General features: G+C 37.0%; 3 protein-coding genes and 1 pseudogene across 7 annotated transcripts; 2 read left to right on the top strand and 2 right to left on the bottom strand.

Moving 5' to 3' along the window:
- The first annotated feature begins 3350 nt into the window (after positions 1–3350).
- Positions 3351–7317, top strand: LOC132171057 (1-deoxy-D-xylulose-5-phosphate synthase 2, chloroplastic). Its single transcript, XM_059582267.2, has 10 exons — positions 3351–3592; positions 3868–4032; positions 4204–4368; positions 4498–4648; positions 4749–5020; positions 5140–5413; positions 5491–5798; positions 5893–6174; positions 6272–6556; positions 6668–7317. Exons 1-10 carry the CDS (start codon positions 3503–3505, stop codon positions 6812–6814), a joined length of 2139 nt encoding a protein of 712 aa, XP_059438250.1. The 5' UTR covers positions 3351–3502; the 3' UTR covers positions 6815–7317.
- LOC132171058 (pentatricopeptide repeat-containing protein At5g65570-like) lies at positions 6072–10390 on the bottom strand (annotated as a pseudogene). Its single transcript, XR_015909453.1, has 4 exons — positions 8229–10390; positions 7679–7917; positions 7327–7562; positions 6072–6148 (listed from the first exon to the last, which is right to left on the bottom strand). The product of XR_015909453.1 is annotated as a pentatricopeptide repeat-containing protein At5g65570-like (transcript).
- A 1001-nt stretch (positions 10391–11391) lies between these two features.
- LOC132171056 (RNA-binding KH domain-containing protein RCF3) lies at positions 11392–19036 on the bottom strand. 3 transcript variants are annotated; one of them, XM_059582265.1, is made up of 10 exons: positions 18348–19033; positions 17479–17925; positions 17099–17365; positions 16288–16461; positions 15121–15585; positions 14668–14943; positions 13840–14028; positions 13638–13720; positions 12823–12934; positions 11392–11973 (listed from the first exon to the last, which is right to left on the bottom strand). In XM_059582265.1, exons 1-10 carry the CDS (start codon positions 18891–18893, stop codon positions 11824–11826), a joined length of 2709 nt encoding a protein of 902 aa, XP_059438248.1. In that variant the 5' UTR covers positions 18894–19033; the 3' UTR covers positions 11392–11823. The 3 variants fall into 3 exon arrangements, with proteins under 3 accessions (XP_059438248.1, XP_059438245.1, XP_059438249.1); XM_059582262.1 differs by having other exon boundaries at positions 11392–11966; XM_059582266.1 differs by lacking the exon at positions 11392–11973 and having other exon boundaries at positions 13638–13745; positions 18348–19036.
- A 1451-nt stretch (positions 19037–20487) lies between these two features.
- LOC132171755 (photosystem II D1 precursor processing protein PSB27-H2, chloroplastic) lies at positions 20488–22282 on the top strand. Of its 2 annotated transcripts, none has more exons than XM_059583150.2 (4): positions 20488–20623; positions 20827–20994; positions 21449–21861; positions 21962–22282. In XM_059583150.2, exons 2-4 carry the CDS (start codon positions 20913–20915, stop codon positions 22097–22099), a joined length of 633 nt encoding a protein of 210 aa, XP_059439133.1. In that variant the 5' UTR covers positions 20488–20623; positions 20827–20912; the 3' UTR covers positions 22100–22282. The 2 variants fall into 2 exon arrangements, with proteins under 2 accessions (XP_059439133.1, XP_059439132.1); XM_059583149.2 differs by having other exon boundaries at positions 20815–20994.
- Positions 22283–22406: the final 124 nt, after the last annotated feature.

The raw sequence follows: 22406 nt of genomic DNA, 5'->3' as shown, positions 1-22406 counted from the left end.
AACTGCTTAAACCCAAAGACAAATGTTGTCGTCGTCATACGGTGCATACTAGCCTAAAATACATTTCAATCCATGTAAGATATGTTGGTCATATCAGTTGCATTTTATATGGATCCGGAGGTGTACCTTGAGGTCATGAGGGTTTTGCTTTTTGCAGCTGCCTCCGGCCGATATATAGGAGCCCATCCGGCCGTGTCTTCGCCCTTTCTCATCTCTCGGTGCCTAGGTATAGACCCTTTTCACTGAAGGAACTACACAATGGTTAAGGACATCCATGGCGTTTTCAAAATTATTTATTAAATTAAATATATATGTATTTTTAACCTTAACCTCTATCGGTTTAGACACAACTATGTTATATTAATACGAATATCTTTCTAATATGCGACTCAACCTTTTAAACCTAATTCGAAAAGGTGATTGGCATTGTAGCATTGAGAAATTGATTTGGGATGCCAATGACTCTGCAACATGTCGATAATTAGGATGCATGTGTCTCTATTTGTAGACCGGTGGTGGGTAATGTGTATTATAAACTGCAAAACGTATGCACTAATGCATACAGTTCTTAATTGGTGACAACGACTCATCTGTCGTAGCGGCTGAAGTCTGAAAGGGAGAAATTCTAAACCCTCCATTCTCCTCTCTAGATGCTTCACAATTTTTGTACTGTTTTGATATTCAAAGATTCTTCCCTTAGATGAGCATCTATTAATCCTTCAACTTTCCATTTTTATTATTCCAACTATATATATATATATATATATTGATTTGATCATCAGTTTATTTTAATTCCACTACAAACCATGTCTTTTTTTTCCTTTCTTAATTAGATGTTTCTGCCGTATACATTTGGGTTCTATTTCACTTTAATATTAGGTAGAGCTTACGCTAACAATAACTTTACTATTATTCTACTTGAATGAATATATATATATATATATTCTTTTTTCTCAATATATATATATATATATATATATATATATATATATATATATATATATATATTCTTTTATTTTTATTTTCTTCAATGATTCTCCAGACCAACAAGAAGCTACTAATTAATGAAAAATAAACATAATATATAATAAAGAATGCATAAGGAGAGGCTCCAGGTGGTCGATATTAATCTTGGGATAAATCTTGGAATCATACAACTATTTGTTGGAATAAGAGTACCCCTGATAATCCCAAAAAGTTGCCGACCTTAATCTAAAAGAGGCAACACAGTACTGTGCTGTGTGCATTTTCTATCCAAAAGTCAAAGAGTAACGCTACTCTTCGACCACACTTATTTATTATATTTATTTTATATTAATTAACGTGATATATATATATATATATATATATATATATTAAAAAAAAATCACTAATTAAAACACTTCATGTTCGTCGATGGTATCATGAAATAGAGGTAAAAAAAAAATATTATTTTAAATTAAAATGCATATATGCATTTCCTCTCTACTTTTAAAAGTTCTGAAAAGAAAAACAAAGAGATCCAAAGATATGATGATGGGTGAGGCATGATCACGACTAAGATAATATGCTGTCATTCATATATATAACACCAAGTTGGCTTTGCAAAAGTTTATGGTTAGCGTTAGAGCTAGTATACGTGCGTACGGATCATTCTATTGAACATATATATATATATATATGGACATGGCGGAACTGCATGGCCCTTAGGGGCTAATTGGTCATGTTTTTCTCAAAAAAATTTAAAAATGCTTTTAAACTTTTTTTAAAATTAGAATTTATCCTCCAATTTTTTTTTTTTTTAATTTTGTCAACTCTAAATGAGTAAATGTTAGTTCCACTTCTGTTCATGGGTGTTACGTAGTAACGTACGCATTAATACAACAAAAGTTGAAATTTCAACTAAAAAAAAAGGGTAATAGTATTGAATAGCATGGGGCTCACCTAATTATTATTTGTCTATATATGCAATAATGAGCGATAATTGCATACCTGCATACCATTAATTAATATAACACCCATTAGTGACGTTAGGATTAATATAGGCGTTTATTATAAGTTTTTTACAAAATAGCTTGACAATTCATAATCGGTGAAATGAATCATTTTACTAATTATGAACTATTACATCAGTTTGTAAAGGAATTGTAGTAATATCTGGCCCATGAAAATTATAATTTAGGCCCCAAGTTGTTTTTTTTTTTTTTTACATGTCCACACAAAAGGGAAGGGGAATTCGAACTAGTGATCATATATAAGTTGTTAAACATGCACAATATTTATTAGAAACGGATCCTCTCCATTAAAAATGAAATGGAGAGCATCCATTTAGTGCATTTAGGATGACAAACTTGTCCAAAAAATTTGCCCCTCAAAAAATAAGGACAATATTATCCTCCTAAGTGCACTAAATGGATACTCTCCATTTCATTTTAAATGGATGGGATCGTTTTCCAATATTATTTAATATGACTAAGTCTATGGTTGAACTACTTTCATAAACTTGGATTCTTCATATATTGGACCAACTTTTACACAGACTTAATTCTTAACTCAATACTAAACATTACAACCCAAAACATATTTTGGTACACTAATTTTCCTCACATATATTATTTGCCAAACTATTACATTTGCCAAGAGTGCTACTAGGCGTGCGGTGTTACAACTTTTATTTTAAATCTCTTATAAACTGATATGACAATCCATGTAGCATTTACCACCTCAGTTATAAAACAAATAAATTTACTTGTCAAATTTTATTGCCTAATTTTTCACCCATATAGCACCACATGACACTCACACTTACTGTCATGTAAATTTGTAAGAAGATTACTATAAAAGCTATAGTATTCTTGACAATTAATGTAGGAAAATATTTGAGTATTGCACCTTTTATTACAATTTTCTTATAATTGATCAAATGAGTAAGAGTTTTTTTTTTTTTTTTTTTTTTTTGGAGGAGAGTAAGAGTGTATTCTTGACAATTCAATCACTAATTAATCATTTTAAACTAAGGAGTCTTAAAAAAAAAATGTAATGCTAAAAATTACATTTTTATCATATAACTATCTCATAATGCTTTTTTTTTTTTTTTTTTTTTGTATTGAGTTATCTTATAATGTTGACGTGACAGTTTCAACTAACTCTTAATCAGTCTTTATTTTAAAAAATTAAGAATTAATTGAGACTGCTATGTCAAATTGTAGAATAATTATAAAATAAAAAAGTGATATATAACATTAATTTTTTAACAATTATGAATTGCCACGTCACTAGTACCCAGCAGCGCTCATTAATGTAACATGTTTTTATTTTTTGGTAAGTAACTAAGTAATGTAACATGTTTTTTAAGTAGGTAAAAATGGACATCTTCTTTCTCTAGAAATTGGTCGAGATGCCAGGCGGTTGTCTCGGTCATTCTCCTACTATATAAACTTTCAGGTCTCCTCTCTGAATCGCAAACAGGCATAGTATTCTCATCCCACTCTCAGACTAGAATATTGCATCAGCTAGATCAGCTATGGCAGTTTCCGGGTCTCTTTTTAGACCAAACCAACCTCTCTATCTCCACCTGAAAGCTCCAACTACAAATCTTAGCTGCAAAAACCAGGTGAACAAATCATATATCATTTTCCCTCCCTGTTCTGTTACCTATGTTTGCCAAATGGGTTTCATTTCTTTCTACTTTATTAAGATAATAATAATGTTTCTCATTTTCTCTGCCTTTTTTTTTTCTTCTTCTTTTTCTCCTTTTGAAGTTATTTTAAGATCATATATTGTTTTGGTGTCTTTTTTTGTGTTTGTTTTTGTGTGTGGTGTGGGTATTATAATCTCACAACCATGATTATCCATGGTGCAATGGTTATTGATGATGTGTTCCAACAGTTCTGCTTGAGAGCTTCTGCTAGTGGCTCAGATGGTGATGAGGAAGGGAAGATGATATGGCGAGAAAAAGATGAATGGAAGATCAATTTATCGGGCGAAAAACCTGCCACGCCATTGCTGGACACAATCAATTACCCAGCTCACATGAAGAATCTGTCTTCACAGGTTTCTTTTTTCTTTTTTCTTTTTTTTTTTTTTTTGCTTTCCTGGTTCACAGCCGGCTCAAATTTTTGTCTTTTACTTGCAAACAAACCAAAAATTGTCTCTTGTTTCTCCATTACTGTTTTTTATTTATTTTTTGTTATAATTATAAAAATAATTTTTTTTTTTTTCCAGGATCTTGAACAACTAGCTGCAGAGCTTAGAGCGGATATTGTACACACAGTATCAAAGACAGGTGGGCATCTTAGTTCAAGCTTAGGAGTGGTGGAGCTAGCAGTGGCTCTGCATCATGTGTTCAACACCCCTGAAGACAAAATCATATGGGATGTGGGGCATCAGGTGAGCAACTTTATTTTCTGAACAAAAACAGCATAAAAAATGAATTCCTTTTATTCAGAATAAATTTTTGAGAACATATCATGTGTTTCAACATTCTGAGCTACAGGTTCTAAGCAGTAAATTTTGCAGGCATACCCGCATAAAATTCTTACAGGCAGAAGGTCAAGGATGCACACCATTAGGAAAACTTCTGGGCTTGCAGGGTTTCCTAAAAGGGATGAGAGCATTTACGATGCTTTTGGAGCGGGGCATAGTTCTACAAGCATATCTGCTGGTCTTGGTGTGTTTGGTTCTCGGCATTTCCCCCCCCCCCCCTCCTTTGTATATATGAGATCCATAGAAGAAGATTTTTGAGTTTAATAATCATATTTCCGCGGCAGGCATGGCGGTTGGAAGGGATCTTTTAGGGAAGAAGAACAATGTCATTTCCGTGATTGGAGATGGAGCCATGACTGCAGGGCAAGCATATGAGGCCATGAACAATGCAGGATATCTTGATGCTAATCTGATCGTTGTACTGAATGATAATAAACAAGTCTCTTTGCCCACGGCTACTCTTGATGGTCCTGCAACTCCAGTTGGAGCCCTCAGCAGTGCTTTAGCAAAGCTCCAAGCAAGCACCAACTTCCGCAAACTTCGTGAAGCAGCAAAAGTAAACCTCTAAGCTATTAAATATATATATATGGTGTTGCCTTCCATTACCAGTTCCTTGCATCTCTTCTATAATATATATCTAGAAAGACAAATGACTAGGATGTTATTTGGTAATAGAGCATCACAAAGCAAATTGGAGGGCAAGCACATCAAGTTGCTGCGAAAGTAGACGAGTACGCAAGGGGTATGATTGGTGCTTCTGGATCTACTCTCTTCGAGGAGCTCGGGTTATATTACATCGGTCCAGTGGACGGGCATAATGTTGAAGATTTAGTCACCATTTTCAAAAAAGTACGAGCAATGCCTGCTCCAGGGCCAGTCCTGATCCACATCGTGACAGAAAAAGGGAAAGGATATACCCCAGCTGAGGCAGCACCTGACAAAATGCATGGTGAGACTGAATTCAATAATAACCCGTGGTCTTGTTATGAGTTCTTAAAGAAGGTTCTTACTTCGTTATGCTTCCAGGGGTCGTCAAGTTTGATCCTAAAACAGGCCAGCAATTTAAGACCAAATCCTCTACACTTGCATATACTCGGTACTTCGTTGAATCTCTAATTAAAGAAGCTGAAGTAGACAACAAGATTGTAGCAATCCATGCAGCAATGGGTGGTGGGACTGGCCTCAATTATTTTCAGAAGGAGTTTCCAGAACGCTGCTTTGACGTGGGGATTGCTGAGCAACATGCTGTCACATTTGCGGCTGGCTTGGCCACAGAGGGCCTCAAGCCATTCTGTGCTATCTACTCATCATTCCTGCAACGCGGGTATGACCAGGTGAGGCGATAAAATAGACAAGGATTGGTTTTCTATTTAAATTTTTTGTTGTGATTGCAAAATCTCACACTAATACTTTACAATGGGTATGAAGGTGGTACATGATGTATCTCTTCAAAAACTACCTGTCCGCTTTGCAATGGATCGGGCTGGATTGGTAGGCGCAGATGGACCGACCCATTGTGGAGCATTTGATATTACGTACATGGCTTGCTTGCCTAACATGGTGGTCATGGCTCCATCTGATGAAGCTGAACTGATGCACATGGTTGCCACAGCGGCAGTCATAGATGACAGACCCAGCTGCTTCAGGTTTCCAAGGGGCAATGGCATTGGAGTTACTCTTCCTCCTAATAACAAAGGAACTCCTCTTGAGGTTAGCGCATAAGTAACTAACTGCTAAATATCTAAAGTGAAGTATGCATAACAAACAAATACACTAAATCTTTTTTCCTTCTTCAAAAACTGAATAGATTGGAAAGGGAAGAATACTGTTGGAAGGCTGCAGAGTTGCTATTTTGGGATATGGTTCTATAGTTCAACAATGTCTGCAAGCGGCAAGCATGCTGAAAAGCAGAGACATCTCTGTGACAGTAGCGGATGCAAGATTTTGTAAACCTTTGGATACAGATCTCATCAAGCGATTGGCCAGTGAGCATGAAATCCTAGTAACAGTGGAAGAGGGTTCAATTGGAGGCTTTGGATCTCACGTATCGCACTACCTAAGCTTGACTGGTATTCTGGATGGACCCCTCAAGGTAATCTTTCTTCAGTGTAGAAATTTCAAGCTCCCTTTTGAGGAAATTCCCCTTGTGTTCTTTCATCTTTATTTTTTCTGCTCCTAATTCTTTTTAGAGCTTTCTCCGCAGTTGAGAGCAATGGTGCTTCCTGACAGATACATTGACCATGGAGCACCACAAGATCAGATGGAAGAAGCCGGGCTCTCTGCAAGGCATATCTCAGCAACAATCTTCTCTCTCTTGGGGAGGCCAAAAGAAGCATTTCAGTTCAAGTGAGCACACGCATGGAATAAAGTTCCTGCCTAGAGAATTTTAGAATTCATTCACATCTTTAGAAGGTATAATTTTAGCTTTCTAGGTATAGGAGCTTGTGGAAACCAACTCAGAAATGCTCGTTTGGAATACGTCCATAAAATGTTTCAACAGTTATCTTCAAATACCCACAATCATAAAGCATACCTTGTTCACTAGTCTTTGGGTAAAAAAATGAATCAATGAGAGCGTTAACTTTTTAAGCATGTAAAGAAACTAACTCTGTCGTAATGAAGCTCACATAAAGCATGGAAATTTATACAAATGGACCAAATAAAGCACAATTTTTCTTGACATGAACACTCACTAGTGTATCTTATTTTCTCCTGTTTTTTTGTTTGTTTTAATTTAAAATGAAGTCATTAGACAGACGAAAAATAAGAAATTACATAAATAGAATCTAAAATCATTAACACAGTACATGTTAACTTAATAATTAACTCATGTCTAAATTAAACAGAAGCTTGAATCCAAACCTGTCTCCAATACTGAGAAACACACATCCACGTGGATCAATCGTTGGCCAGTGGCTCATGATGTAGCTGAGGATCAATTCATAAGTTACAGAATGAATTAGTTGGTGGACGAATTCTATGCAAGTTTGATAAATCCCACAAACTCCGAAGTTCTTGAGAATCTTGATAACAGTAGCCTTATTTCTGCACCCTGGCTTTCACTCTGATTATATTATGCCCTATCCTCATCCAAGTCCCTGCAAAGCAAATCATGTACCACGTCCATTACTGAGATCCTCAAGTTTTCCGACCAACTCCTCTAGCATTTCATCTATTTCTCTACATCTCAACAGAGGAGGAAGAAGACACTCACAATTCCGATTTTTCTTCCCCTTTCTAAGAATTCTGGTGCTATTTAAAGCTTCCACTGCAATTGAGCGCTTCCTGATCGATGCACGGTCCATGGTTTACCCCAATATCAGGTTGAAGAAGCAGGGGTTCCTTGGGGAAGGCAAGAGATTCCATTATCTTTCACTCTTCAGTGAGTGCACACGTCAAGCAGCATCTTGCCGAACAAGTCCATTTACATCTCCAGAGGTCTGTTTCTGCATTCTAAGGACAACAAAAAGGGCTATTATCTGTCATACACATTGAAATACAAAGGTGCTCCAAGCCAAACATCCAAAACTCTTTTGACATCTTCTCTTAGTACTCACATTAATCAGCATGTTGCAGTATGTATGGATTTAAAATGAATCCAAATTTCAAATTTAACTTTATTTTTTTGGTTTTGTAATTTATAATTGCAAAAGGATCTAATGAAATGTTGTTTATGTATTTCTTACCTTTCTCTATATAGCCAACGTATAGAGGATGAAGTTGCTCAAAATCATATGAAACAGAAAAAAGAATGGAGGACATACCAGCACTGCATTCTTTTCTTCTATATGTACTTCGGAGATAAATCTAATTGGCCAAGTGTGAGAATCTTCATAACTTCAAGGTTCTTGAGGATTCCAATACCACTAGTCTCATTGCTTATCCTCCACAGTCCACAGAGCAAAATTGCTATGGATAGCATCCGACTGTCATGAGACAAAAAAAAATCTCTTTCTCCTCATCCAAGTCCTACCACACAAATATGCATCAGGAATAAAACCCGTATATTTTGACCTTCTCAATTAGTTCTTCTAACATTTCAGATATCTTTTCACATCTTTGGTGAGACCAATCTTCGGCTTTGGAAGTATGAACATCCTTTTTAATATCAACCGAATTCATTGCAGAAATTTTCTTCAATTTCATCTCCTTCATTGCACTTTTCACCTCAATAAACTGGTTCCAATTTCCACTGGAAGCATAATGATTCGACAGCAGGGCGTAAGTCCTCTCGTCCTCTGGAGCAAGCTCCAGGGCTCTGTTTACAACTCTTTCTGCCATGTCCACTGCTCCATGAATCTTACAAGCACTTAAAAGTATTCTCCATAGGACCACATCAGGATTCCTTACGTGTTCTATTAACATTTCGGCCTCTTCAAGTCTCGCAGAACGTCCCAGCTAATCGACCATACTAGCATAGTGATCTCTGGACAATTCAATATTTTGATTGTCCCTGACGGAGGCAAAGATTCGGCAGCCTTCTTCAACTAACCCAGCGTTGTTGCAAGCTAAGAGAACATTCAAAAACGTGACGGCATTGGGCTCAAGTACCAAATCTTTTATTGTGTTGAATAGTTCAAGCGCTTCACATGCAAAACCATTTTCGGCATAACCATAGATCATGGAATTAACGGATACCACGTCAAATTCAATCAAAGCATCAAAAACAGACCTTGCCATTTCTGTATTTCCACACTTACCATACATGTCAATGAGGGCGACACTTACATATTTATCTGTGTCCAAATTTAATTTCGTGGCTATGCCATGGATTTGTCTTCCTTCCTCAAGCTTTGAGCATGCCTGAAGAGCAGTAGATAATGTGAAAGAATTGGGGATTATTGAAATGCGAATCATTTGTCTGAATTTTGTCAAAGCAATGCCCTCTCCACCATTTTGCACGAGACCCACCATAAGAGATGTCCAAGTCACCTGGTTCGGATTATAAAATCGTTTAAAAACCTTTAAAGAATCAATTATCAAGCCACATCTGGAATACATAGTAAGAAGTGAAGTCTGAGAGGCAACAGCAGATTCGAAGCCGGATTTGATGGTTAGACCTTTAAATTCCCACAACTGATCAAGATGCTTGCAGTAGTATACTCATTAGCCTTAATTCCTTCATTGGTCATTTTTCCAAAGACCTGGAGAGCTTCACCTTCTTCACCATGCTGGTTGTAACCAACAATTAAAGTTGTAAATAAAACCACGTCTTTCTTCACAACGCGGTCCATCACAAGCCTTGCATCTCTCAATTTACGAAACTTAGCATACATATCAACAAGAGCACTGCCAACAAACACATTCAAAACCTCCAAACCCAAAACCACTGACAACCCATGAGCTCTCCGGCCTTCAAGTACAGTACCCAGATCAGAAAAAGCCTTGAAGACACTGGAGAACGTGTACTCATCGGGTAAAACTCCCTCCAAAACCATTCTCTCATAAAGCCCAATAGCTTCTTTACTCCTTTCAAGGCTAGTGTAACAAGAAATCATTGAATTCCACGTAACTATGTGCTTATTAGGCAATTCATCGAATACTTGACGAACATCCTCGACTCTACCGCACTTCACGTACGCATCCATAACCTTATTGCCTATATTTAGGTAAAAACCAGATTTGATCATGTGGGTCTGGATTTTCCCCACGTCTGTTGAGGACTTCTCCTCCGTACATAGTTGAATCAGAGATGAGTAAGACAGTGACGCCTCGGTGAGGCTTGTGCTGTTGAAAGAGGCGCCAAAGGAGTTTTGAGCGAAGCACGTAAAAGCTTTGAGGTGGTTAAGTTGGCTTTGTCTGCGTAAATTGATTTGGACTGTAGAGCTCGTGTGCCCATTGAAATGCATGGGGAAACAAACGGCTATAGAGTGCGGACTGGAGCTGCTTTGCATCCGTCTCCGGGAGGAAGAAACTGAAAAGAGTACTGTTTGTTTTGCCCGACGATATATACTACAGTTTTGTGGCGAGGTGGGGAGGATAAATAATATGATTTTAAGGCAAAATCTTTCATAAAATTTTAAAAAAATAATAATAAATTAAAAAAAAAAAAAAAAAAATTCAAAATGTGTTACACCCATTTACAACGTTAAATTCAAAATTTAGGGTTCCTTTAGAATTGTAGTTTTAATAAGTGCGATTTTAAAAATTGTAAAAGTATTTGATAAAACATGTTAAAAATTACTTTGTTATCAAATATTTGTTATGTGAAATCGTAGTTTTTGTTTAAATTTGCGTTTTTTTCAAACATAAACAACCCCCAACCTACTTATAAAAATTGTATTTTTTTTTTCTCTATTTTAAATTAAGTACTTTTTAAATCACAATGTGAAACGCTTTACGTTTTGCAATATTTTATAAAAATGCAATTTTTTTTTGCAAAATCGTAATTCCAAACGCACCGCACCCTTAATGAGAGTTTGTGTAACAATTATCTTTCCAATAAACTCTGTAGTATAAAAATGTTATGAGAAGTCAAAACTCACTATGGTATGTTCTTTCCAATTATCTTTCCAATAAAATTATTATTAAAAATGGAATAGAGGTGGCTCAGCCACCTTCTTCGGCCAAATGGGGTGGCCAAACCACCCCAAACGTGAGAAAGCGGAGCAGCACGATACGACACTCACAGCAACATAAGGAAATCTGCACATGGTGGTGAAAAATAAACACCACTGACACTGGGTAAGCAAAAATTACCACGAAGGAAAGCACCCAAATTGAATATGGGTTTCAATATCGACGACGTTCTCGGACCAATGAGAACATCGTGATTCTACTAACTTCGGAACAACAGAGTCCCAATTAAAGAGAACAGAGAAGCTCTGTCTGCAAGAGGTTGAACAAAATACTCTTAAAACAGAGAAGGGGACCTTCAGAGTTTGTATCTAAAGCAGGTTAAAAATCAGAGATACAAAATGAAGAAGGTATACAAAGAAAGAAAAACTTTATACAAACTGTATATTTTCTTGATGATTGATCAATTAGATGATAGGGTATTTATACAAGAAAATTTGGAGACATAAACCCGTAGTTACATCGTGAGTATTAACTGTGAGTATTATTAACATGGAAGTCACCATCGTAAAAGGAAGAGATAATCCTTTCTCCGCAAGCTCAATAGGTGATCGACAAAATTCTTGGCTGAAGTTTTCTTTCTCAGTTGATTTGTGGTAGGTGGTGACTGAATGACGCCCTTACTTTCCTTCTTTGCTCAGATTCTCTTCCTTAAGAGCTTTCGAGTAGAATCTGCATAGAAGTATGAGAAATGCGCGGGGACCAGCTACTCCTAAAGGACAACTAAAGTGAGCAACAAAACCTAGCTGTCAGTCAATCACTTGATGATTAAATGAGATGAGACTAATGATATGGTGCTTTCCCTGCAGATTGGATGAAGGCTTGAAGCAAGCTCTGAGCTGCAAGGGTTTTATCAGGTGTCCCTGAAATAACGACCCTCCCTTCTCTTTCACCAGGACGAGGATCATGCACTGTGACTTTTGCACCTGAAATCTGATTCAGATTTTACCAAATGAAGAGGTAAAAGATTTAACTGACTGCAAGGGTTAGCACAGTTTGTATGAAAATGTTTATATGTTTATGTGTGGATGCATATAAGCGTGTTTATGTATGGATGTATATGGACTCAAATTTTTCTCTTCCCCTTTTGGGTCCTAGTGGCTTATTTACAGTACCACCACCGAAGAAGAGGCGGCCTATTTGAAACAGAAAGTTGCATCAGAGAGTATCTGCAACTTGTCTTCATATCAAAGTGCTGCTATGTTTATATCTTTGAAATGTTCTTCCACTGATCTTGAAACATTATCATGGAGCCTAATCTCAGATTTCTTTTTCAATTTATTTTCTTAATTTATAGTACAAGTTAAAATCACATAATTTAATCAATAATCACTGCATTAATCGGAAGTTAAAAGCACCATTAATTGAGAACAGGATGAGAGGACGCAAGCTAAAATGGTTTAGTCATGCCCATAGATCAATGGGCGCCCCATACTGAAGTGATTGTTACCGTGTTTATAATAACACTAAAAAAAAACAACACAAAACTACCCAGTATTAAAAACAAATCATTCAGGTTATACGGGAATTGACATCCAAATTTAAAACAAACAACAGAAAGTAAACCTTATTTAAATGTTCCAGATAAGCAACTTATCATAATTTCAACTTTCCTTCATACTTTAATTTGTGATATTTTATGTATAGCTTTTGACAAGAGAAAAAGCAAGTTTTCCAGGCACCAATTGACTGCCTCAAGCTATTCACGGAAATAATGCGTAAAAGATGAATACAACAGAGTCCACAACAATAATTCTTTTTGTCTTTTGTATAGTTAGTTACCTGTATTATGCTCTCCAAATTGGTCCCATCTTCACCGTAGACAGAGCCAAAAACATGTTCAGAAATCCGAATCTCCACCGTTGTATTTGTCACTGTAGCAAGTTTGTTTCCACTGCACAAAAAAGAAAATGTGATATATATAATATAAACCCATATATATCATATATGTTTGGAAAGGTTGAAGGGTAGATATTTGCAGCTAAATAGGTCTTAAAGAATGTTAAATCTTTTGATTTTCTATCAAAGGCGATTAATTTTATTGATGGCCCCAACATCACTGTTATATTTTTAGTAAAATGAAATAGATTAGCATCTAAGAAGCTGAGTTTAAGCATCCAAAGGAGTTTGGATCAACCCATTACATTTTGCTAAGGGATAGAAGTACAAGTTGGTTCTCAGTATAAAAGTATCACCATAATCAACAAAATAATATAAATTACTGAAGCCATCAATGCCCTTTTTTTCCAAACAAGTACTAAGATGCCAATTTTCTTCCTCTTTTTCCATTTTCTATTCTTTTATATAGATATTAAAAATTATGTAATATTACGTAATCATCTTGAACCGTCACCCTTTGCATAAGGTAGTTAATAAACACTAAAGCGGTGATACCTAAATTATAGAAGTATATGAACTTCTACTCAGGCCCTACCCATAGTAGTCCCTATCCAGCTGCCTAGAACTATGCAAATATCAAACTTCAAATAGCATGCAGAGCAATCTCATTCCTCCCTTGGTTCACTTGTATATATGAAGAAAAAAAAAAGACAAGAAAGAAAAGAACAGGACAGCTTCCGTAGTTGCACAATACTGACCTCCCAAGCTCATAATCCCCACCAAAGGTTGTCAAGCCCCTTTCATGATCTGAAATCGCCGTGGTTTGTCCTCTTCTCCCAGTCTGCAATTATAGCCACCTCTAAACTCTGAGCCCTTACAGTGAACCACATATTTTTCAAGAATCTGGAGACAACTGCAAAACGATGAGAAGGGGAAGATGGGTTGGGGGGGGGTGCGCACCTGGAACCTCGGTGGTGAAGAACCTATGTTGTGGGGAACAGGGTTGTTTCTCAGAGGGTCCTCATTCACTCTTACACAGTGGGACTTTGCTCTCGCTTCTTTGAACACCTCACTGGGCAAAAATTTATCCCTCAAACTACCAGTGACAAGAAACAAAGCTTCCTGTACACTTTTATACTCTCCTGAAATCTGCACAAGTTACATGTTATTCTCTCAGTATAAATTATGACTAGCAATTCGAGTTAAAAACACGGACTCATAGCTCTCCATAAATGCCTGAAAGGCCGTCTACATTGGGCAATTGCCCAACATCACAAGATATAACATTTCATTCTTTATAACAATTAGCTGTCCAAGTTTTGTTGGTAGATGACAACTTGCCAAAATGCAATCACAAGAAAATTTAAAGCAATTAGGACCTGAACGGTATTACGCATGCATGTATACATAAACACATGGGACTCTCCTACAATGAACAATAAATCTCTCTTTTTCTTTCCTTATTTAGCTGGAATTAAGCATACAAATCACATGTACAAAACTCTAGCAGGGCTATCCTAAAATTTTGAAAAGAAAAAGGAATTATCATGTATCTAAGAATTATAATATCTCAAATTAACCAGATAACCTAAATAAGTACTGATACGGAAAATGTATGTTTTACTAGAAAAAGACACTTCATAAACACCAAAAATAAAAGACACTTTCACAACATAAGGTGATCATCAAAATTAAAATCTCGCAACATATTCTAGTTCAGTTGTGTTGATCTGTAAGATCCTTCAAAAATCATACTTAAACTTAGATAAATATGAAAGGTAATCGCACCTGTACTACTACATCATTCACTGAAGCACAATCTAAAATCTGGTCTTCTTCCAATATCAGTATGTCAGCACCAGTGACTTCTCTCATTCCTGAAAGTTCCTTACCGTCATTGCCACTCAAACAACCAACCAAGTCTGATGAAACTAGAAGCTTGGCTGTTACAGGTCTACCCTCACTCAAGCCTGATAGATGTCCCCTTCCAATGACACCCTCGATAATTCTACGGAAGACAAGAACTACAGCATTTTGTGCAGGAGAGTACGCTGATTCAAGGTTCTACAAGATATCAAGTCAACCCCAGATCAATGATAAAGATGATATATAGGACTGTGAGTGTGTTCATGTGTTTAGGATCCAGAAAGAAATTAAATTTTTTTTAACAAAAATGTAGAATATTTCTACAGAAACTACTCCACTAGCGTGAGAATTAATGGTAGAGCTTCTAAGAATTACAATAGCATGACGAACCTCCCATGCAGAGATGGTGACGACCCGTTCATGGGACTCAGTTAATGGAGATGAAAATGATATAGAAGCACCAGCTTCATTCTGCAGCGCTCTGACAATGGTCCCTTTTTTGCCAATCACAGACCCAGCCGCATGACCAGAACACAGCATTCTGAACACAACTTCTTGTCGTGTACCCTTTTTGTCTTGGCCCGAAACTACTCCATTAGCATGTATCAGTGATGACAACGTATTGGCATTTGAAGAACTATTTCCCGAATTTCCAGGCAAAGGTAGTAATGGCGAACTAAGATGTGAGAAAAGCTCTGCATGTGGATCAGGAGAGGCTCCATAGGAAGAGCTTCCAAGAGGTCTGGTAAAAGGGGTTGGGGCTTTGCCTACTGATAGACAATCTTGGAGATAAGTAGAAACATCCTGTTCTTTCTTGGAAGCCAAAGGGCCATCGGTAATCTGCCCCCTCACAGTGTAAACAAATTCTCAGATGGGAAAAAGGGAGCAAAATTTTTCTCTGCTTAGATATGTCTACCAGACTAGCTTTGCTGTGAACCAAGATTCTACTTTATGTTCAGGTTAAATTTTCTTAAGAAAAAATGTAGCAAATATGGCCAAAAAAAAAGTCTCTAATCAAATATTCGTCAAAAATTGCCATTAAAGCTTCAATATGAAGTAATCATATAGATCACTATACCATTAAAGACGATATTTATGTCCTGGAATATTTTTCTCAAAGAAAATACTTGCTAAAAAAGCAATAGATCAGCATCGGAAATAAGCAGATTGGGCACTAAGAAAAGCAGATTAATAGCTCTGGCCTCCTTTTGGTGCTCTAAGCAAAAAATAGGAAAAGAAGGAAATTCCAAAAGTATTTTTGTTGCACTTTGCTTTCATTTCTCTCATTTTCTTTCTAGAGAACCAAACATGGGGCCTGAATCCCATGATCAAAACAATCTCTGTCTCACCTGAATCAATTCATCTTCCTTTACTTTTGCTATTAGCTGCCTAATCTGCTTATTTTTCCTATGTTGATCGGTCGCTTTTGCAAAGAAAGAATTCTCTTTTAAAGTGAGACCCGTGGAGTGAACTATATACTTTTGAAGAATCTGGAGAAACCAAAAACAACTGCAAACAGGGGGGGTGGGGATGGATTTCCACCTGCTGCAACCTCAGTGCTGAAGAGAGACCACCTATGTTGTGGGGAACAAGATCATTTCTCAGAGGATCCTCAGTCACTCTTACGTGAGGCTTCTTTGCTCTCACTTGACCATCCCTCAGACAACCCGTGACTTGAAACAGAGCATGCTGTACACTTTTATACTCTCCTGTAATCTGCACAAATTACACATTCCCATTTCAGTATAAATCTTCGCTAGTAGGTGGCATCAAAAGTTTCTTACCAGTTGAAGTTATAAACAAGGATTCATAGGTCTCCCAAAATGCCTAAATAGGCTGCCTACCAGTTAGGCAATCACCCAACATCACAAGATATAACCTTCCATTCTTTATAACAATTAGCCATCTAAATTTTACTGTTGGGATTCCCCAACAGTAAACGTATAAATCTTTCTTCTTCTTCTTCTTCTTTTCTTTTTCTTTCTTTCTTTCTTTTTTTTTTTTTTTTTTTTTTTTTGTCTTATTTGGCTAGAATAAACATCCAGATCACATGCACAAAAATCTAGCTGAGTTATCCTAGAATTTTAAAAAGAAAAAGATATCATGATGTTTCAATGGACTGTAATATCTCAAACTAACTGGATAACATAAGAAAATTCCTGAATGGACAATATATGGTTTACTAGAAAACACACTTCGTAAACACTGAAAATAAAGAAACTTTTCACAACACACAAGGCAATTATCAATATCAAAATCTCACAAAAAGCTCTTGTTCAATTGTGCTGATTAATACCATAAGATCCTTCATATATCACAGTTGACTTTAGATAAATATGGGAGGTAATCTCACCTGTACTACTACATCATTAACTGAAGCACAATTCAGAGTCTGCTCCCTTTCCAATGCCCATATGTCAGCACCAGTGACTTCTCTCATTTCTGAAAGTATCTCATCGTCATTGCTACCCAAACAACCAACCAAGTCCGATGCAACTAGAAGCTTAGCCATTACACGCCTACCCTCACTCAAGCCTCCCCTCTCAGCAACACCCCCAATAATTCTTGCAAATAGAAGAACTACCGCGTTTTGTGCAGGAGAGCAGGCTGATTCAAGGTCCTATAAGAGATTAAGTCAACCTCAGATCAATAATAGCACATTTATACAAAAAATACTCCACTAGCATGAGAATTAATGGTAGAGCTTCCAGGAATTATGGCAGCATGACAAACCTCCCGCGCAGAGACAGTGGCCACACGCTCCCTGGACTCGGTTAAAGAAGCTGCAAACATTATAGAAGCACCAGATTCATTCTCCAGAGCTCTGACTATGGCCCCTTTTTTGCCAATCACCCAACTAGCTGCATGATTAGTACACAGCATTCTGAACACAACTTCTTCTTGTTGTCTACCCTTTTTGTCTTGGCTGGAATCTCCTCCATTGTCAGCTCGAATCGACCTATTGCCATTCAAAGCGCTAATTCCTGAGTTTCCAGGCGAACTAAAAGGTGGGGAAAGCTCTGCATGTGGATCAGGGGAGGCTACGTGGGAAGAGCCCTCGGAAGAGCCTTCAAGAGTTCTGGTCAACCAGGTTAAGCATTTGTCTAACGGTGGACAGTCTTGGAGACAGTTAGAAACATCAATCAGTGCTTTTTTTACAGCCGAAGCAACACCAGTAATCTGCCGACACACAGCAAAATTTTCCTATGTTTAGTAGATTGGCCATATTGTGATACTAATCAGACTATACTTTTACTTTCGAGTAAAATTTTCCACAGAAATATATAAGTAATAGAGATTAATAAAACTCCAGCATAAAGTAACTAATTACAGAGATTGATATAGCTATAGTCTATAGACGATATTTATGACTCAAGTAAAATCTTCATGGGAACAGCGACAGATCAACATAGGGAACAAAAGCTCCCTTTGGTGCTCTAACAAAAGCGAAACGTAAAATCAAAAGAAAAGAAATGCTAAAAGTAATTCGCTTTCCTCTCGCACTCCTGCTTTCGTTTCTCTCGTTTTCTTTCTCGAGAAGCAAACAGATTGCGCCTGAACCTCATGGCCAGAAGAACTCACTCTCTTTCTCTCACCCTCACCTGAATGAACTCGTAGTCATTGACCGTCCAATCCGGCGCCGGAAAGATCCTGACCTGAGCGCCGCTCTCGCTTCTCACTCTTTTGATGTTCTTACCTCCTTTCCCCACCACCGGACCAATCTGAGACCTGTGCGCCACCATTTTCCACCACACCTCAATCTCATTCTCCGCCACCGCCGATTCCCAAACCCTCTCGAAAACCCTAAGCATCGCCTCCTGAGCGTTTGACAGCTTGCGCTCGGCTCTCAACCCGGATCCGACGATGAGGACGATCCGGTGATCGGATCCGGGCGCCGCCGCCTCGCAGTGAATTCTGGAGCCGGTCTCTCGCCGGATGCGCGACACGCCGGCGCCGTTGTTGCCGAGGAGGCGGCGTGTGGACGACACGTGTATGAGGAATCGGAAGGCCGCCTGGCCCGGTGAGAGCTTGGTCGCTGGCCGTTTTGGATGGTCCCGCTTGTGCGAATCCTTGCGTTGTTGTTGCGTTGATGAAACGGCGTCGTGCCGTTGGTCTGAAAGCGATGAACAATTACTCGAATCTTCCATACCTCTCTCTAGAGGGAGGATTGCTTTGCAAGCACTGAAACTTGCAGGTATGTACAGTATACGGCTAGTTTAGTTTTTCAGGGCGCGGAGTTGGCTCGGAGTTCACATACTGAGAAAGCAAACGAGGTTGCGTTATAAAGCGCGCGAGGATTAAATAAGGCATCTGCAAAAAGAAAAGAATCGCCAATCGGTACCCCGTATAATTTAAATGTTAATTAACGCATTTCATTATGTAAAAATATTTTAAATATTAATTATTATCTTTAAATTAATACGACATATACAATAAATATTAAGATGACAAAAGTTAAAAAGGACAAAGTTTTTCTCGAGTGGGGAAATTTTCTTTAACTTAATTTATAAAAAATATATATATATATATATATATATTCCTTAAACATACGTATTTTTTTAATAATAAGAACAAAGTTTGAATAAATTTTACTAAAAACTCATGTGCATCTCACATGTTACTAAAAAAATGACACATATCAATTTTATAGACTAAGTTGAAAGAAAACTTTATCGAAAGTTAAATGACACAAATTTTCTACTAACCAACTTTTAAAAAGAACATGCATTATTTAAATTATTAAAAAAATATATGAGACCTATGTGTTATATATATATATCTTTTCGCGTGTTAATAACACAATTTATTTTTAGAGGTTTTAAAGTTAAGGACTTTTCAAATCGCTTAGTAATTTAGGGGTCTAAAATAAAAGCTCCCCTTTATTTTTTGTAGGAACGAGCGGTTTTGGGAAAGATTCTATGGGCATACTCCTGGTGCAAAATTTTTTCCCTTGCTCACGTTGACATTTTTTTTTTTTTTTCCTGCTTCTACTTGAAACTTTTTTTTTTTATTCTTGGCTTTTGTGTGTTTGTTTACTTCTATATTAGGATAGGGATAATTAGAGGTTCATCTATTTGGGATAATGAACAAAAGGGTTGAGTTCTGAATTCTTCGCGATTAAGGTTCATTTTGATTTGCAGTTTCAAAATGTGTGATTTAGAAAATAATGATTTTAAAATGTGTGATTTTGAAAATGTAATTTTAAAATTGCAGTAAAGTGTTTGATAAAATTGCGATTTGACCTTTAAATTTATCGTTTAGTAGCCTTTAAAATCATACATTTTTTAAAACACATTTTGCTTGAGGTTTAAAAATGCATATATATTTTTTTTTCTATGTTTTTAAACTACAATTTTTTGAAATCACACTCCCGCACAATGGATTTGTAGTTAGGTATAGTCGCTGGTTGTGTTACTCAAAAAATGAGATGGCTTTTAAAATTATCATTAGATCAAAATTCAATATTGATCAATCACAAATCAAATGGTAATTTTAAGAGTCACATCATTTTTAAAAGGACATAAAAGTGATATAAGATGAACTTATAGAATTACTCGTTTTATACGGATTTGAAGTTTACTCAATATATGAAAAAAAATATATATTATATTTAAAATGACGAATGTATCAAAATTAAAAAATAATTATCTTAAATTTAATAGGTATTTTAAAATACATATCACACTTTAGAGGACTAGAAAAACTTTTAGAGGTTTCTCGGCTCGAATGACTATTGTGCCCCAGCATTTTTTCTGCAAGTACTTCCTGTGTGCCTCTGGATAAAATCTTCAGCGCCAGAAAGTGAGAAACCATTCGGAAGAGAAGCCGAGGCAGAGATAGTAAAGGGAAGCCTCTGTTGTTAAGGCACACATATCAGGTGAGCAATAGAGTCTTGGTTTTTGTGCATATGTTTGTTTCTCTATACTTGTGTTTTCATAATTCTCATCTCTTAAAACATTTATGTTAGCTGAATTGGGTGCTGATTTTTGTTGTGCGATTTGTACAACTCAATAGCTAAATCGTATAGTGAAGTTGAAATTGATGAGAAAGATTGTATGGCGTATTTAGGTGTTGGTGAAGGTGGAATTGCTGTAAGCATGGAGTGGGTGGCATGATTGAAGCCATTTGCTGCTGCACCCAACTTGGTTGATTTTTAATGAACAAAGATGGAGGTTTTTCTTGCTGCAAAGACTTGCCCCACTGTAATCTCCAAGAGAATGCAGAATTTTTTGAAACCTGACAATGAGTGTGAGTAACAAGATATCTATGTGTTTTTCTTTTCCTTCAATTCCTGTGGTTAATGGCATAGATGAAGTGGGCTCAGTCGTTTTTCCCAGATTACATGTCATTGTTATCAATCTTATAAAATGTTCGTCATGTGTTTCCAGTGTTAAGATATATGTTTCTTCCTAATGTTTAATTATTGCTGCAAAACCCATAGCTGCTCCTTGTTTGTCACAGGTGTAATTACAAATGTTGTAGAAGAAAATGAGTTCAGATTCCATTATTTCTTCACTGAGAAACTATAGGCCTGCATTACATACTGGCCATTCTTCCTGTCATGTCTCTTAGCTCATGCAATGTCATTGTGTTGATATATGGCTACATTTAGTGTCTTCCTGTAGCATTTAGAAAAAGAATTTCATATGATTCTTCTTGTTCCTCATTATGCCTCCATTCTTTCTCGACTCTGACACAACAGATAAACTGCACTTAAGGAGTCATGTTGTGCTATCCTCCCATGAAGCTCCATCAAGTCGCCGACATATCATAGTGTGTACTGGTGCTTCGTTGGTTACCACACTTACCTTCAACTATGGCTTAACACCATCGATTGTTTGGGCTGAAGAAAATTCAAATGGCAAAGAGGAAGAGGATGCAGGAATTGTTGGGGCCGTCAAATCATTATTTGATCCTAATGAGAAGACCAAGTCCGGTAAAGTGTTGCCGAAGGCTTACTTGAAGTCAGCGAGAGAGGTTCTGAAGACACTGCGTGAATCCTTGAAAGAAAACCCCAAGGATATTGCTAAGTTCAGACGCACTGCAGATGCAGCAAAGGAGTCCATTAGAGAGTATTTGAGCAGCTGGAGGGGGCAACAGACTGTGGTTCAAGAGGTATTTTCAATTTTGGACAAACTTTAGAAAGCACAGGGATTTGTTATGTTTTTGTTGGATGATTACAAACGAATTTACAATTTTCTGGCTTCACTTGTAGGAATCATATGTTGTGTTAGAGAAAGCTATTAGATCATTGGCCAGCTTCTACTCGAAGGCAGGTCCATCTGCCCCACTTCCGGAAGAGGTTAAGTCTGAGATATTAAATGACCTCAACGCAGCTGAAGGGTTTTTGTAACAATCGAGCATTTTGATGCAAGATGTATTAAAAAAAAAAAATTGAAGTTATATGCCCATTTGGTATTACTTGGTCCTTTGATTGAGCTCGTTTTTGCTGCTTGCCGGTAAGCGGAATTTTATTTATATTCCTATGTTCTGGAGTTATAAAGCATTTATTTATTAGTACTCTTTTTTTATTTGTTTTCCCTCGTGTTAAATAGCATTGTGAACTTAACCGTAAAAGAGAGCTTGTTGTGCTGCTTGATGGCTATTTTGGTAGCTATTTTTGGCCAATCGTGCATCAGATGGCACTAATTCACGGGGTT

The sequence above is a fragment of the Corylus avellana genome, chromosome 1 (genome assembly GCF_965113065.1).
Source record: "Corylus avellana chromosome 1, dhCorAvel1.hap1.2, whole genome shotgun sequence".
In the NCBI taxonomy this organism is placed as follows: Eukaryota; Viridiplantae; Streptophyta; class Magnoliopsida; order Fagales; family Betulaceae; genus Corylus; species Corylus avellana.
This window is presented reverse-complemented; position numbering and strand designations above follow the sequence as displayed.